Here is a 16722-nt window from a genome sequence, read left to right on the forward strand (position 1 = left end):
GTGCTGGGCGCAATGCTCTACCCAAGGCAGTGCCTATGGATGCCATCTGCTCCCAGCCGGACCGGACCGTGAGAGCTGGGTGGCAGCCTGTGGAAGGCCTTCTCCCTCCCCTCAATCCCACAAGGAGGGGCTGCTCTCTGCTGACGATCAGTGGAGATGTAGGTGCCTGCCAACCCTGACCCGCCTAGTTCCCAGGGCTGTGGGGGCCACAGGGTAAGTGATGGTGAACAGTAGCACTCAGGGACTTTCATGCTGGCACTGGGTCCACTGTGGTGCTAGTTGAGTCACCTCCCCTCTTGAGAACAAGCGCCTCTGCTCTGCCCACCTCACCCGGCTCTTGTGAGGATCAACACTCGACTCTGCACCTCAGTAGCACTACACTAAACTGCCAGAAAGAAAACGGGAAACGTGCGGTTTCAATTAGCATTGAGGCTATCTGGAGGGGAGGCTCTCTGGGCTTTCCAACCTCGGGAAGAAATGAAGATCCGGCAGCCCGCAGGCCAGGGAGGCGGTTCTCTTCTCCGGGAGAGCCAGCGGCGGTGCAGCCTCTCCAGGGGTGTTTACTGCGGGTCCAGCTCAGAGCACGTGACCGTCTCCACTTCCTGTTAGTTCCCAGCTGTCCTATAACAAGTGTTGCATTCATTTTCCTTTCATGAAATTAAACATAAAACAAAAGATGTAAAAATGTCGTTCTGAAAGGCCAGCTCTGTTAGACAAAAGGATCCTATTGTTATGTGAAGACATTGTCCATCAAATGTCCCTCTCTGGATCCTGGAGAACTCCAGACCTGCCTGACCTCTGTCGTCCTTGCAGGCCCTCCAGGTCTCACTTTGTAGAGGGAGCTGGGACAGGGCATCTCTGATTGAAGACAGTGGACAAGGGCCCAAAAAGCAGGGAGAGTTTGCTTCTCAGGGGATCTGCTTCTCCTCAGCCCTGCCTGAGCCCCGCGCTCAGTCCCAGCTGCCCGGGTTCTTTTGCCTTCTCCTGGCACTAGGCTCCAGTTTAAGCCAAGCAGCTACTAGAGCAGTGGGAACACTGCTTCTGAAGGGCCTGCGTCCTCGTGTCGGTGGGGATCACGAACCCTTGGAGACCTCAGGCTTCAGTGGAAGCTCCCAGCCCAGAGCAGAGGGGGCTCCGGCTGCGGAGGCAGCGAGCCCTCTAGCGGCAGGCCTGGCCCTTCCCGGGGAGGCGGAAGTGCTAATTAGATTTGCGGGGCTGGCACTCAGGACCCTGTCCTAGGCCTGCAGCCACCTGGAGGAAGGTAGTGCTGAGTACTGGTCCAAACATCCCGGCCCTGGGAAATTTTAACGATGGCAGTCCTCAAACCCAACTTTAAGAAGTGATGACACAGACTGCCTATCAGTGACCTGGCTTCTTTATTAAAAATAAGTACACAGCAAGAAGGTAAGCCATCAGTGAAACCCACCCTGAGCTCTACAGAACAGATGTGTGTGAGGGAGAGACGGGAGGGGGGGAAGGGGAGGGGAGAGCACCACGTGACAGGCAGAAACTCCGGATCTGCCCCTGGGGAGGGTGCCACAGTGCTTGGCCTTTACACATAGTTCCTGCCAAGGTACACCATTTAACAGGGATTCCATTGCAGGCAAAACTAAGCAGACCTAAGCCAGACACCACCCTCTTAGCCAAAGAGCACCTCCACAGTCTGTGTTAAGTCTTAAGAGAGGTGGAGAAATCAAAAGGGAATCTCTAGTGTCCCCACCCCCTCCACACAGTCAGTTCTGAGCTGCTGGCTGTGAGCACACACACCAGCTCTGGTGCGCATGTGGAGAGGGGCACAGTCTGTAAGGCTCAGGAAGGTCACAGGGCTCTCTGAGGAGACAGCTGGAGCCAGAGTGCCCTGGAACACAAAATGTGAGGCACTTCTACAGCAGTGACAGGAACACATGACTTGGACCATTTATAAGCGATAAAAGGATTGTTCACGTATCCACTTATGGGCTGCAGATTCTTTGTGTACAAAAGAATATCTGTTCCAATACTCATGAGGCTGGCTTAAGGATGAATTGAGATAAAAGTTTTAAATGGGGGTTTTGGCTTAAAAATGTAAAGGATTTGGATTCTATTTTATAGTAAATCTGTTTTTAATAAAAAGATGTTTTCTGCAAAACCTTTGAATGAAATTAACTCCAGAAAGACAGATGATCCGTGCTTGCCCTGGAGTTTAGGGGCCCTGCCCACCACTCTGTACCTCGATTGCGGAGGCCTGAGCCACTCACTGTGCACACAATGCGAGCTGGGCTACCTGCTCCAGTTGACGCTAAGACTGGTAGTTGTCCTCCTGGGACAGTGGATAATCCACAAGTGGGTAATAGAGAGGTGACTATACAAGCTCCTCCCTTCTTCCCTCCCTCCTTCCCTCCCTCCTTCCCTCCCATTCCTTTCCACCAGGGTTCCAGGCAGAGGCCAACTCAAAACTCTTCAGTGTATATAGATCCTGTCGGAGATCGCTCCAGGGAAGTGGGTCATGATCTGCATTCGCAGCCACCAGTAATAGTCCATGGGATGGTAGCGGGTGTAGGGGTTGGCGGCGGTCAAGGCGTGGGTGACTGCGTCGATGACCGGGGTCGTGTCGGTGGAGCCACTGTTGCAGTAGCTCTCCATGGTGGCGATCTTCTCGTCAAAGTACTTCCTGCCATAATCCTTGCGCACCACGTCAGGCAGCTCGTCCCACATCTTATTGGCAATGGCCTGGATGCGCTCGGGGCTGTAGAGGCTCGTGGCCGCGATGAAGTTGCCGGGTTCCACCACACAGACCTTCACACCCAGGGAGTGCATCTCGTAGCGCAGGCAGTCGGAGAAAGCCTCCACCCCGAACTTGGTGATGCAGTACGGGGAACGAGCCGGGTTGGCCATGCGGCCCAGCATGCTGCTGATGTTGACGACGCGGCCTAGAGGAAGACAGCAAGCAGTTGCTCAGGAGTCGTGGCCTGGTGGGGCAGAGGGCCTGGGGCCTAGCACGTTTGCAGAGACCTGGCTGGAACCTGGACTCCTGGCTCCTGATACTTATTTTGCTGCCACAGGCTGGGGCCCGGTTGTGTGGCCCCCCCAAGGTCTGAGGGCCCTCATTCACAGTCAGGGCCAGCCCAGGTCCACATATCAGCATCAACATCCCTGCTATTTGCAGGGTAGCCAGCTGTGCCAGGCAGCACAGGAGAGGAGAACTGAGTGAGAAGCAGGCCTGCATCCCAGGAGGGCACACAGCACTCGAGTAAGCTGTGTCTCACCTCCCACATTCTCCCATTGACTTTCCCCACATTCACCTGGGAGGGCTCTGTTGCCCAGCAGGGAGGGGCAAGGGCAAGGGTAGGGTTTTAGCCTGACGTCAGGGCCAGGACAAGGGGACAGAGTCTTGAATATTGAGAGAATAATGATGACCTCAAAAGTGATGACCCGCCTGACCAGGCGGTGGCGCAGTAGATAGAGCGTCGGACTGGGATGCGGAAGGACCCAGGTTCGAGACCCCGAGGTTGCCAGCTTGAGCACGGGCTCATCTGGCTTGAACAACAACAACAAAAAAAGCTCACCAGCTTGGACCCAAGGTCACTGGCTCGAGCAAGGGGTTACTCAGTCTGTTGAAGGCCCGTGGTCAAGGCACATGTGAGAAGGCAGTCAATGAACAACTAAGGTGTTACAATGAAAGGCTGATGATTGATGCTTCTCATTTCTCTGTTCCTGTCTGTCCCTATCTATCCCTCTCTCCGACTCTCTCTCTCTGTCCTTGTAAAAATAAATAAATAAAATAAAAATTTTAAAAAAAAGTGATGACCCAAAGGCCCAGCGTGGGGGGTGCTAGGAACCAACCATAGCTTCTCCCAGCCCTGGGGGTGGAGACGGAGGTTGAGACCATCCAGACAGACAGCCCAGGCAGACCTGGGTCCTGCTCACCCTGGCTGTGCACCCAGGAAATAAAGGCACAGCCCTATTCTGGGCACTGTGGGAGGCTCCTTTCAGAAACCTCCAAGTTAGAAGTCACTGAAGGGTTGCAGTTTTCTTCTAAAATCCTACAGCACCATCTGGGTTCATTATGTCATTGCTGGGACCTTGAGATAGATCAGATGGCTTTTCCCTTTATACCAAAATTATTTGCTGTTCTAGGGAGCACATCTGAGTCAGTGACTCCTTAGATTGTTTGTTTACATTGGGCTCATTAACACAGTGCTGACATTTTGTCTCTTTATCAAATTTCTAATCTTATTATTACTTTTTTATGTACTAGCACAATTGTCTCATTTCTTAGGTACAGCACAATAAAACATGGAATGGATATACCAATATTTACTTAATCACACCCCTACGGATACCATGATATACAGAATGCTCTGTACAGAAGGGTAGTTATTTCTCTAGACTACGTTCCCAGAGTGGGATTACCACTGTAATCTTTTAGCCTTTGCTGTATAGACCCGGACCTCACACCTGCTCTACTTTCTGAAAACTGCTCATCCTTTTCCACTTCCCTGGCCACAGCACCACCACTCACCACCACCCACAGGCCCCCTTGCTCCTGGGAGCCATGTGCTCAGCCTTGCTGGGCCGTGGATGTTGGATCTGCTGAAACCTATTGCCATGCTGAGCCAAGATGAAAAGGTGGGGCAGGTCCAGGGGACAGGAGAATAATCTCTCTCCAACTCACCTTTGGCCCTGCGGATGAGGGGGAGAAAGGATTTTGTCATCCGCACTGTGCCCCAGAGGTTCACCTCCGCCACCTCCTTGTAGGTCTCCATGCTGGTGAACTCCACCTCCCCGAACGTTGAGATACCTGCATTGTTAACCAGGCCCCACAGGCCTGGAGGGGAAGGAACAGAACCGAGGTCACCACATGGGCTAGGTCACTCATCAGCCTACAGCCCACTCCCCTCCCCACTTTGATCCTCTTTCCCCTTTCCTCACCATCTTTGTGCCCAAGGCTCTCGGGACACCATTTAGAGTCACAAAAGAAAACAGGAGATAGTGCTGGCTATAACCCTCCCTTAAGTCTAGACCATTCAAACCTTATATTTCTTCTTCCTCAATTGACTCTCTGGACCATCATGACCCAGACTCGCCAGTGCCCCCAGCCTGGGGTCCCAGCTCACCCACACACCTCCACTCTATTCCAGCCAGTCTTCCCCCAGCCTGGGGTCCCAGCTCACCCCACACACTTCCACTCTATTCCAGCCAGTCTGCCCCCAGCCTGGGGTCCCAGCTCACCCCACACACCTCCACTCTATTCCAGCCAGTCTGCTCCCAGCCTGGGGTCCCAGCTCACCCCACACACCTCCACTCTATTCCAGCCAGTCTGCTCCCAGCCTGGGGTCCCAGCTCACCCACACACCTCCACTCTATTCCAGCCAGTCTGCCCCCAGCCTGGAGTACCAGCTCACCCACACACTTCCACTCTATTCCAGCCAGTCTGCCCCCAGCCTGGGGTCCCAGCTCACCCACACACCTCCACTCTATTCCAGCCAGTCTGCTCCCAGCCTGGGGTCCCAGCTCACCCACACACCTCCACTCTATTCCAGCCAGTCTGCTCACAGCCTGGGGTCCCAGCTCACCCACACACTTCCACTCTATTCCAGCCAGTCTGCTCCCAGCCTGGGGTCCCAGCTCACCCCACACACCTCCACTCTATTCCAGCCAGTCTGCCCCCAGCCTGGGGTCCCAGCTCACCCACACACCTCCACTCTATTCCAGCCAGTCTGCCCCCAGCCTGGGGTCCCAGCTCACCCATACACTTCCACTCTATTCCAGCCAGTCTGCTCCCAGCCTGGGGTCCCAGCTCACCCACACACTTCCACTCTATTCCAGCCAGTCTGCTCCCAGCCTGGGGTCCCAGCTCACCCACACACTTCCACTCTATTCCAGCCAGTCTGCCCCCAGCCTGGGGTCCCAGCTCACCCACACACCTCCACTCTATTCCAGCCAGTCTGCTCCCAGCCTGGGGTCCCAGCTCACCCACACACTTCCACTCTATTCCAGCCAGTCTGCCCCCAGCCTGGGGTCCCAGCTCACCCACACACCTCCACTCTATTCCAGCCAGTCTGCTCCCAGCCTGGAGTCCCAGCTCACCACACACACCTCCACTCTATTCCAGCCAGTCTGCTCCCAGCCTGGGGTCCCAGCTCACCCACACACCTCCATTCTATTCCAGCCAGTCTGCTCCCAGCCTGGGGTCCCAGCTCACCCCACACACTTCCACTCTATTCCAGCCAGTCTGCTCCCAGCCTGGGGTCCCAGCTCACCCCACACACTTCCACTCTATTCCAGCCAGTCTGCCCCCAGCCTGGGGTCCCAGCTCACCCACACACTTCCACTCTATTCCAGCCAGTCTGCTCCCAGCCTGGGGTCCCAGCTCACCCACACACCTCCACTCTATTCCAGCCAGTCTGCCCCCAGCCTGGGGTCCCAGCTCACCCACACACCTCCACTCTATTCCAGCCAGTCTGCTCCCAGCCTGGGGTCCCAGCTCACCCACACACCTCCACTCTATTCCAGCCAGTCTGCTCCCAGCCTGGGGTCCCAGCTCACCCACACACCTCCACTCTATTCCAGCCAGTCTGCTCCCAGCCTGGGGTCCCAGCTCACCCCACACACTTCCACTCTATTCCAGCCAGTCTGCCCCCAGCCTGGGGTCCCAGCTCACCCACACACCTCCACTCTATTCCAGCCAGTCTGCCCCCAGCCTGGGGTCCCAGCTCACCCACACACCTCCACTCTATTCCAGCCAGTCTGCTCCCAGCCTGGGGTCCCAGCTCACCCACACACCTCCACTCTATTCCAGCCAGTCTGCCCCCAGCCTGGGGTCCCAGCTCACCCACACACCTCCACTCTATTCCAGCCAGTCTGCCCCCAGCCTGGGGTCCCAGCTCACCCACACACCTCCACTCTATTCCAGCCAGTCTGCTCCCAGCCTGGGGTCCCAGCTCACCCACACACCTCCACTCTATTCCAGCCAGTCTGCTCCCAGCCTGGGGTCCCAGCTCACCCACACACCTCCACTCTATTCCAGCCAGTCTGCTCCCATGCGCTGCACCCGGACACCTGTGCAGTCACCTGTCTCTGAACTTCACTTGCATTCTCCCTCTTGCCAGAAGCCTGGGGAACCTCAGGAGTCTTCCAGGTCAAGCCTCTCTGTAAGACCAGAGAGGGAAGACCAAGGGTCCAAAGTCACACAGCAAGTTGGAGGTCTGCTAAACCTTGATCTCAGATCAGGCTCTCCATCCGGCTTAACAATGACTCCATGCTCTGACCTCCTGTCCTTGAACCACGCACTGCTGCCACTTATCATGTAGTAAACCACATGATCTGGTAACCTGTTCATCAATACCGCACGTGTATACACCTGGTCTTTGCAGGTAGCGAACATCCCTCAGCCTTGTGTGGTGCCGCGGGGTTTAGTACAGGGTCGGAGCAATGTACACTCTGAGTATATTTGGGTTGACTGTCTCCAGTAAGACCAGCAAACAGACACCTGACTATTTTTATTTTTAAAATTATTTTTTTCATTATTTTTGAGAGAGAGAGAGAGAGAGAGACCAAAAGGGAGAGAGATGAGAAGCATCAACTAGTAATTCTGTCACTTAGCTGTTCACTGGTTGCTTCTCATATGTGCCTTGATGGGGGGGTGTGATCCAGCTGAGGCAGTGAGCCATTGCTCAAGCCATGACCTTGGGATCGTATTGATGATCACATGTTCAAGCTAGTGAGACTACATTTAAGCTGAATGAGCTGATGGGCCTCCCATCAACCGGGCAACCTCGGGGTTTTGAACATAGGACCTCAGCGTCCTAGGTCAATGCTCAGTGCCTCCACCAGTCAGGCAGACAGCTGGCTTTTATAGACACCGAACACTGGGCCAGGAGACTCCTTGTAGGTCACTTAGTCTGATAACTAACCTCACAGCCAGGGGTACAGAGGCCCTGAGGGGAAAGGCCTGGCATCAGTGTGCCCAGTAAATTAGAGGCGGAGCCTAACTGGGGGAAGTGCTGGGAGGAGGCAGCAGGGAACTCTTGGAGCTCATTTTTTGGGTGCAAGGAGTGAATGGGCTAGAGCCTCAGGACAGAAAAGGGCCTGCCTCTCTGCTGGGGACCCCCAAAGTTCTGTCTCCTGTGGCCATGAAGATGTCTTTCGCATGCAGCCTCGGGGCAGGCCGCCCTGGGGACTGTCCCCTGCCTGTGGGAACTCTGACGCTGCTCTCTGAGTTAATGTGGAGTTTGTGTAAATGACAGAGTAATTGGTCTCTAGCTGCTTCCCTTCCGTGTTACTCACATTAAAGCTTCATCAACTGACCTCTGGTGCCTTCCCCTTCAATTGTGGAAAATTAAGGACATTAATTAGGGAAAGGAAATTGCTGGTTAACAAAGTGCTTGTGAAGTTCTCATTCCAATCCCCAGCCAGAGCTAAAGCGTCCTCTCCCTCAAGTCTCACTGGTGACCCTGCACTGACTCAGCCACTGCCACCCCCAGAGCGCCGGCCTCCCTTCCCCAGTCCTGCAGAGCCCCTCCTCTTCCCAGGAGGCCTTGCCCCTTGCCAAGGCTGACACTCACCTTCCACCTTCCTAACGGTAAGCCATCAATCCTCTCTCATTATAGCAACTTCACCTCACCTGCTGACCCTGTCTCCTTCCCTTCCATGTTGTACACAGTAGGTGCTTAATAAACGTCTGTCAGATGAATATAAACACTACGTCTCCTTATCCTAAAGAGCCTTCTCTCACCCATGCTATCCCCCATGCTACTGTGCGCTCCCCCGCCCTCCACAGCCGGGCTCTGAGAACACAAGCCAGACTCTCCAGTTTCCCATTCCCCTGCCATTATGGGTCCCAGCCCTGCGCCTGCTCCAGGGTATCCAGGGTGCCACATGCTAATGACGCCACCCCATCTTCATTCTCAACATCTCCACAGTGTGCTCACTGCTCATGGTTCCTGACACTCGCTCTTCCCCGAGAGTAATAATAGCCAAGTGCCTCCTCCGTCCTCCCTGCCACCTCTCTTCCGCCTACCCCACTCAGATACAGGTGTTCCCCAATGGCCTTCCTGGCCTGGCCACCTTCTCCCAAACTGCACTCAGTGCCAAGGCAGCTTCTTTTTCTTTGAGCTCATGGACTCTTACAGCTGCTTTGTCTTCTATTCATATGGGAAGTAGCACACAGCCTAAAATAAATAACCTTTTTTCCATTTAACATGAATTACATCTGACACTAATATCCAGAAAAGTTCAACTGAACTTGACCTGTGAAAGCAGCGTCCTGGAAGACAGCTCTGCTGACCTGCTAAGCAGTAACAGTGTGCAGACCTGGGGCTCTCTGGAGTCCTCAGCCAACCTTCTGAGTCAACTCCTAGCATCCCTGCTGCTCTTGGTGACGGCTGTGTTCCCGCAGCAGCCCGGTGCCACCTCCACGCGGCGGGTCCCATGGACCCTCAGCAGCCATGGCTCTCTTCCAACCCCAGTCTCCTCCTCCTGACAGTCACCTTCACCCGATGTCCCACAGGTCCCCAGCCCATCCGAACCACATGGGCACAGCAAGTTCCCTGCTGCCCCTCCTCCTTGTTAATAGTTTCACTTCAGTTTTTACTCCCCCAGCTCCTCATTTCTCCACCCTACTAATGAGGTCTGTTAGCATGCCTGATAAGATCAAAAGGACAGCTGCCACACTCTGAACTAAACATTCTGTCTCTATTAATTCACCTGCTCCTAATAAGCAACCTATAAAGTAGATATTAAATTGTCCCATATCTGAATGAGACATCTGCGGTCAGAGAGTGAAGCGCCTTGCTCAGTGTCATCCAGATACCTAGTGGGCAGGATGGAGTTTGGACCCAGCACTGTGTGAGGACACAGCCCTCATGCTTAACCCTGTGTGGCTGCTGACTCCTTCCCAGTGTCACAAGAATCAGTGTCTTCCTTCCTGTTTCCATGGCATGGAGGGTCCTGTTACCCCCTCCTGTATTACTGAAGAAGCCCCTCCCTGTTTTAGTCTCTCCCTCCACCTCCTTCCCGATGCAACCCCTTCTAACCGAGTCTCCGCTGTCAGTCACTTCCTGCTCTGGGGCCTCCCTTCCACAGTGGGTTCGTGAAGTCTCTCCCAGGCTTCGTCTCCCACGCCCTTTCAAGTACTCTGCCTTCTGCAAGTCCTCTGACATCACGGCCCCTCCTGCCTCTGCTGCTTCCTGGCTCTGCTCAGCCCCTCCAACCTAAGAGCAGCTTTTGTTGAAATTCTACCCACGCCCTGCAGCAGTCAGACCTGGGTATGAGCACCGGACTTTCGCAAAGCACTTTTCCCACTTCACAGATGGGCAAGCTGAGGCCCACATAGGTGACCACAAGGTCACATTTCTAGTAAGAGGTGAAGCTCAGAGTAAAACCATTCTTCTCGCTCCTAGACCAAGGGTGTCCAGACTGTAGGGTCTTCCCTGCCTATGACATGATGTCCCCAGTGCTACACCCATTCCTCACAGGTCCTACATGAAATCACCAGCTTCCACGCGGCTGGTGACCCACCACAAAGTCCTCCTGCCAGGTGGGACCTCTTCTGGTGCTCAGTACATGGCAACTCTACAGCAAGTACTCAATGAGTGTTTACTGACTGTGAGGAAAGTGGTCCTCAGACCGTGCCCGCAGCCTGCCCGCTGGCCCGCTCACCCAGTCTTTCCCTAGTGTGAGTGTCACAGGCTCCAGATGTCCAGTCCCTCAGAGTCTTGCTGGGGAGCAAAGAGGCCAGTGGCAGGTGGCTCGCAGCTCTCATCAGACAGTCCCCATCATCTCATCCCCCAAGGCTGGCTCCCCAGTCTTTGGTAGCAATTGTTCCATAGAGCAGGGTGAAGGGCACCAAAGTCGCAGTAAAAATGTGCCCTCCACTTGTCTCCTGGGAGCTTCCTGCCTGGGCAGAGGGTAAGTCAGAAGCCATCACTCTTTAGGAACCTCTAGCTGGTCTTTCTCTCTGGGGAGGGCGCCACCTGGAGTTCAGAGACAGCATTGCCGGAGAAGGGGAGAATTGGAGCCGCTTTGTCTACCAGGATACAGCCCCCTGAGCAGCAGGGGACCACATGGTGGGGGTGGGAGGGAGGCGGGCCAGTGGAGAGGAAGGGGGAGGAGGAGACCTGCCCAACTGTATATCTAACAGATTTCTTTCCTTCTCAGACCTAACCATCTTCAAATATTTTTCTAATAAATGCAGTTTCAGTTAAGTAAGGTCTGTTTTATGCTCTGGTCTACAATGATGATTCCTTTACACAGGCATTTTATTTTATTTATTTTTAAGATTTTACGGAGAAAGGAGGAGTGAGAGAATGAGAAGCAGCCACTCATTTTACTTGCTCATTGGTTGCTTGTCTTACGTGCCTTAACTGGGGAAGCCCAAGGTTTTGAACCTGCAACCTCAGCATTCCAGCCGCTGCTCATCCACCGTGCCACCACAGGCCAGGCTACACAGGCATTTAAAATCCCTACAAACCCACAGGCCATAATGAAGGCTTTATGTGCTGACTGCAGATGTTTTCCTGCCTAGTAGCTCATGAACGCAGCCTCCCAGCTGCCAGGGAAGGCGGGAGGAGGGGGTGAAGCAGGCTGCACCTTCTGAACTGTAATCATCTCAAGGGGACCCATCGGCCTTTGCTTAATGAAACGTAAGTCCTGGTCTGCCTGTTGATTACTAAACAGATGTTCTAGAACTCACAGGCCTCTCCTCAGAGAGCAGAGGGGTCTGGGAATGGCCTGCTGTGTGAGTGGGGCTGGCACTGGGCTGACAAGGTGACACATCAGTGACAGACTGGCAGCCGGAGCAATAGCTTCTCTGATAGCTACACAGCACAGGAGTTTCTGAGGTGCCGCTGGGGGTGACCGCATGTCTGCCTGACTGAGAACACTCAGCAAGGCCCCACAAAGGCCTTGGTCACCCCAACCCCTTCCCTTATCCCTACAGGCAACTGAAGTTCCTGCTCAGGAGAGCGGTCCCCACCCGATTCTGAGGAAGCCAGAGAGCTGAATGAGGCACAGCCTTTCTGCCCGGGCTGTCGGGAAGCTCAAAGGTAAGAGTCGTAGGCGAAGTCAGGACACCAAATTGGCTTCACCATCACCACTGTGTTCTACATGCACGGTGTCGCCTCCCCTCTGGTGTACAAGAGCCCCCCCACACCAAGGTCCTCCTTGGGCTGACACAGGAGGAGAGGACACCTGAGTCCTTATGTTACAAAAATGTTCTGTAGCATCCCTGTGGCTACTGATCCCAAAACTTCTGTCCCTTTAGCTACTGGGGCTAAACCTCGCTGACAGCTGTCTCTTCCCCTCCTCTGGTGCCTAACTGCTCACGACAGCCCCCCCAGACCCTCCTTGCATCTCCTCTGCTCCCAGTCTCACCTGCAACCCTCGACACCTGATCTCCAGCCCAGACACTCTCCCAGGGTGTCCCTTAGGCACTTCAGCACATGCCCAACCTGCTCCTTCATGAGGGAACCAGGTGTCCAGGATAGAGACCTCTTGTCTCTCCCCATCCCCACGTGCCTGAGTCACCAAGTCCAGCCAGCTATGTCCTCTCAATACTTGAACCTGATTCTTCACTTCCCTGATAGGTCCTGGAGGACTGTGCCTGGCCATCTATGTGTTCCCAACACTGAGGCCCACCACCTGGCTCTGAGCGGGCCTTCAGGGGGCGTTGGCTGAACTGACCTGAGCCAGAGCACATTCTTCACCATTCCTGTAGGTTCTGAAATCACCTCTGGCTTTATTTCGCATTGCCTGATTGCATGGCTGGGTTTAATTCAGCTCACTTCCTCCCACTGTATCGGAGGAAGAGCTGACCAACAAAGGACTCTGGGCAAGTGGAGGGTGGTGTTTAGGAAGGGCACCCTGTGCCCCATGGTACCCCCTACCTTTCTCGGGGTCCTCCAGGCTTGAGCGGACGACCTCCACAACTTTCTCAACCTCCTCGCTTTTGCAGACGTTGAGCTGAACAGTTCTCAGTCGATCACTCTTCAAGCTGTCCAGTTCCTTGACTCCAACATCCCCTTTGTCCTGGGGAGGAGACAAGAGCTGCTTCACTCCCTGCCTCTAGGATGAGGACCAGGGCCAAGGAGAGGAGCTGGCCCCAAGTCCCTGCCTAAGCCTGAGGCTAGTACCAACTGCAGACAGTGGTCTCTGCAGGCCCCCCCGGGCCTGCTCCACCACAGAGGCTGCACTGAATCCCTGAGCACTAATGACATACCAAACACCAAACTAAGTGCCACAGACACAGCCATGAGCCCCTAAGTCCTCACTGGCAGAATCATCTCTCTACGTAGAGGTTGCAAACTCAATACCTACTTGGGCCAGGCATGTGCGTGGCGCAGGATGAAAAGGGGAACACGCAAGGGTGGAGCACAGCCTCGCCTCTCCGCCCCTGGCCGCTGTTGTCCACGTGTGCATGGAAGCCCGGGGCTGTCATATGCTTAGATTTTTAAGCTGGTAATTGGGATTTCTGAATGAAATCTCCTAATTCTTTGTGTTGGCGACTAATATGGGTTTTATAAACAATGTGTGGTCCAAAGCACATCCAGAAGTCGCCTGCGACCAGCAGGCTGTCAGTTTGCCCACCCTGTTCTAAGCCAGTGGCCTGCCGCCGCACAGCGGTGAGCGACCAGGCCCGGCTCTGCTGCCGCGCCGGCCACCAGCCAGGCAGGCTCTGTGCGCTCCAGCGCACCCCTTCATGGGCGCCCAGTTCTCCTGCTACAGATAGTCACAAGCACATCCCCGCCTGCCCTGGCCTGCTCAGATTAATGGAGTGAGGAAATCGTTTTTTTAAAGAGTCTGTTAATCAATAAAGCACTATGCCAACTCAGGTATTATTACACATAAGAAAAGTATCACGCGGCAAACATGTCAGGGCCTCTGTCCCATTCCAGCACTAGGTACCATCATCTGCTCAGTACTGGAGACACAAATATAAATAACCCGGCCCCTGTCCTCAAAGAGCCACATTTCAGGAAAGGAGGCAGACGAGCAAGCAAACAGTGCGGCGAGTTCGCTGCAGGAACCCTTGTGGGAGGTGAGGGCTGCAGGGCGGGTGGGCAGGGAAGGCTTTCCAAAGGGCGTGACAGCTGAGGACATGGACCGGGGTGTCCGTGCGGTGGGGCACCTCAGGCAGACGGAAGAGGGAGCTGCCAGCAGCCACTGCAGGCAGGCTGTGGCCCCCGAGGCAGCGAGGCAGCTGAGGTGGGCAGGGCCCTGTGTGGGGGCAGTGCTGAGCTGCTGGAGGATTTGAATAAAGTAGACGTCATTTATTGTTTACTGTGCTTCCCATTGTGCTAAGCACTTGACACGCATTATTATCTCATGAGTCCTCACATCATGAGGCAGGTTGTATTATCATATTGCATCTATTCTGTGACACATATTTTCGCAACAGGAAAGAGCTACACACAATGTGAAAATTAAACAGTGTCCGTCATGATTTAATCGGCAGTGACTTTCTCAGTGGTGCACCTTACAGGAGGACAGCAGCAGCTACCAGAGGTGAAGGGACAGAGGGGTGCCTACTGTCAGCCCACGGCTTGCCCGGGGCACATACAACTGGGGCCGAAGCCAGGGCTGGAGTAGAAAGCACAAGGCTGGTCAGCACCGGGGAGAAAGCTCTCTGCGGGCTAGGCTGAGCCTGGAGGACCTGCATCCCAGGATGGGGCTCAGGGCTAGAAGGATGCAGTGTCAGAGGCTGTCAGGAGAGAACAGTGCAGGGATCGTGTCAAATGGGCCCGGAGGTGATGGAGATAATCACTCTGAGAGAAGAAGGGACTCAGGGAGAACATGATGGCAAGCAGTCGACTTGTCCTTGCAGCCCAGAGAACTGGACGAGAGCCAGGAAGTCAAATTCGGCTCAGAATGAAAACTGATTTTCACAATCCAGAGATGGCATGGACTGCCTACGAGGAGTTTAAACTACTGGGTGGAGATGGTGGTTGGGGCTAGGTGGGGAACATGGTGCAGAAAAAACCCAGGCATCATGCAAGAGGTCAGCCTGATTGCCCTCCTCTAAGATCCCTTCTTCCTCCAAATTACATCCTCTCCCAGGAGCCCCCCACCCAGTGTTCCCACTGGAGAAGCACCATGTGTGGCCCCTTGAGTCTCTGCCCAGCCTGGCACAGGACTCACCTCTGCCAGAATCACCTCTGCACAGAGCAGCCGGTGGGGGGCGCGCGTCCTGCACGGCTCGCTCCGAAAACCCCTGGATGTGCCAACCCTCCCGAACGACGGTGCCGGTGTTCCCTCTACAGTGGAGCAGAAGGCCTGGAGTGTCTGCGCTGTCCACTGTCCCCTGTCCCCGTAGACGCTGCACCAGAAAGGAATTCCCCAGATGCCACCTTCACATCAGGCTGGAGGGGCTGGAGCCACAGACACCTCTCCTCCCCCACACACAGCACACAGGCACCAGGAAAACACATCTCACTTTAGTGCAGCCTTATTATCTCCTCCTCAGACGCCCCTAGGAGCCAAGCCCCAGTAATGTGAGTCTCCGCGGGGGAGCTGGTGTTGACTTCTGATAGCACAGATTCCAGCTGAGGTGCACGGGAGGGACCTGGGTGTCCTTTCCTGGCCCTGCCTTTGTTAATCCTGCTGCCGTCATTCAGCAACCCTGGACCTCACCCAGACCTCTCCTTGTGCTTCTAGCCACCACCGAGCCAATGCTCCTGCCGTCCCCAGGGTGAAACGTCACCTCGGTTCAGGGTGTCCACAGGGACTGTCTGGCAGCTTAGAAGCTAAGAGCTTCCTCTCAGAGGAAACTGGGCTTCCTCTCACTGCCACAGCTTCAGGCTCAGCATTCCGGCCCCAGGAGAGAAACCCCCACGCTCCCACCCTCGCTGGACAGACCTCCCGGGGCCCTTGTCCACCTCTGAGCAGCCTCCACACCCTGCTCCTGGGAGCCACCTCCACAGGGAAAGGGACTGTCGTTTTGCCTCAGCTGTTCTGAGGAAACCTTCCCAGCTGCTCTCAGCCTGCGGGCTCCAGACTGAGAGGGCCGCTGCCTGCCAGACCCACCAGTCCTCGGCCGAGGTCACAGTGCCTGGGCTACGCCTCCCTGGCCCCAGGGTTTCTGTGTCTGCCCACACCTGTCTTGCTGCTCAGAGATGAGCTTTCAGTCCTGCTGCATTGGTGCCTGTGTAACTAGTTTATTAGTAAACCCACTTCTCTCACTGTCCTCTTTAACTTCATCTGTGAGCTACTTTTTCCACCCCTGCATGAAGTTGCAGGCAAGTCCTATAGATTTTCCACTCACTCTCAAATACTAGAGAGCCTTTTTGTTTTGGCATAAAGGATCCAAGTTCAGTCTACCAATCAAAGAACTCCAGCCAAGCCTGGTTTGAAAACTCAAACTCTCAACATCTACCCGGTTTAGAGCCTACCCTGACCCAGGCCAGACAGAATGTGGGAAGCCAGTGTGGGACGCCAGGTCGTAGGTGGGGGGTTGCCTTTCTCACTATTTTCTAGCTCCTTCTCCTCTCTTACTCCTTAAGCTCAGACCCTTCCAGGGCTGGATCCAGGGGCTGACACACGAGAGGGTAGGACTGTAGCTTTCCGAGGGTGGTGCTGTTCCTGCTGTCAGTGCCCTGGGGCAGCTGCTGCACGAGGGCTGACCCTGCCTCTCCGGGGCCCCAGCCCTGGAGACTCCTGTGCCCTTCCCTCCGGGGTCCCAGCCCTGGAGACTCCTGTGCCCTTCCCTCCTGCAGCTGGAGTCCTCTCCCTCGGCCCGGGTTCTGT

At 55.0% G+C, this 16722-nt stretch overlaps 1 protein-coding gene across 5 annotated transcripts in view; it reads right to left on the reverse strand.

Moving 5' to 3' along the window:
* Nucleotides 1-1359: 1359 nt before the first annotated feature.
* BDH1 (3-hydroxybutyrate dehydrogenase 1) overlaps nt 1360-16722 on the reverse strand; it is a 44308-nt gene continuing 28945 nt past the window's right edge. For all 5 annotated transcript variants that reach the window (XM_066240979.1, XM_066240976.1, XM_066240977.1 and 2 more), the window contains exons 5-7: nt 12867-13008; nt 4655-4807; nt 1360-2909 (exon numbers count right to left, since the gene is read on the reverse strand). In XM_066240979.1, coding sequence (XP_066097076.1) covers nt 2440-2909; nt 4655-4807; nt 12867-13008 — 765 coding nt within the window. In that variant the 3' untranslated portion in view covers nt 1360-2439. The remainder of the gene's footprint in view (nt 2910-4654; nt 4808-12866; nt 13009-16722) is intronic.

Source organism: Saccopteryx bilineata, chromosome 8, assembly GCF_036850765.1.
Source record: "Saccopteryx bilineata isolate mSacBil1 chromosome 8, mSacBil1_pri_phased_curated, whole genome shotgun sequence".
Classification (NCBI taxonomy): Eukaryota; Metazoa; Chordata; class Mammalia; order Chiroptera; family Emballonuridae; genus Saccopteryx; species Saccopteryx bilineata.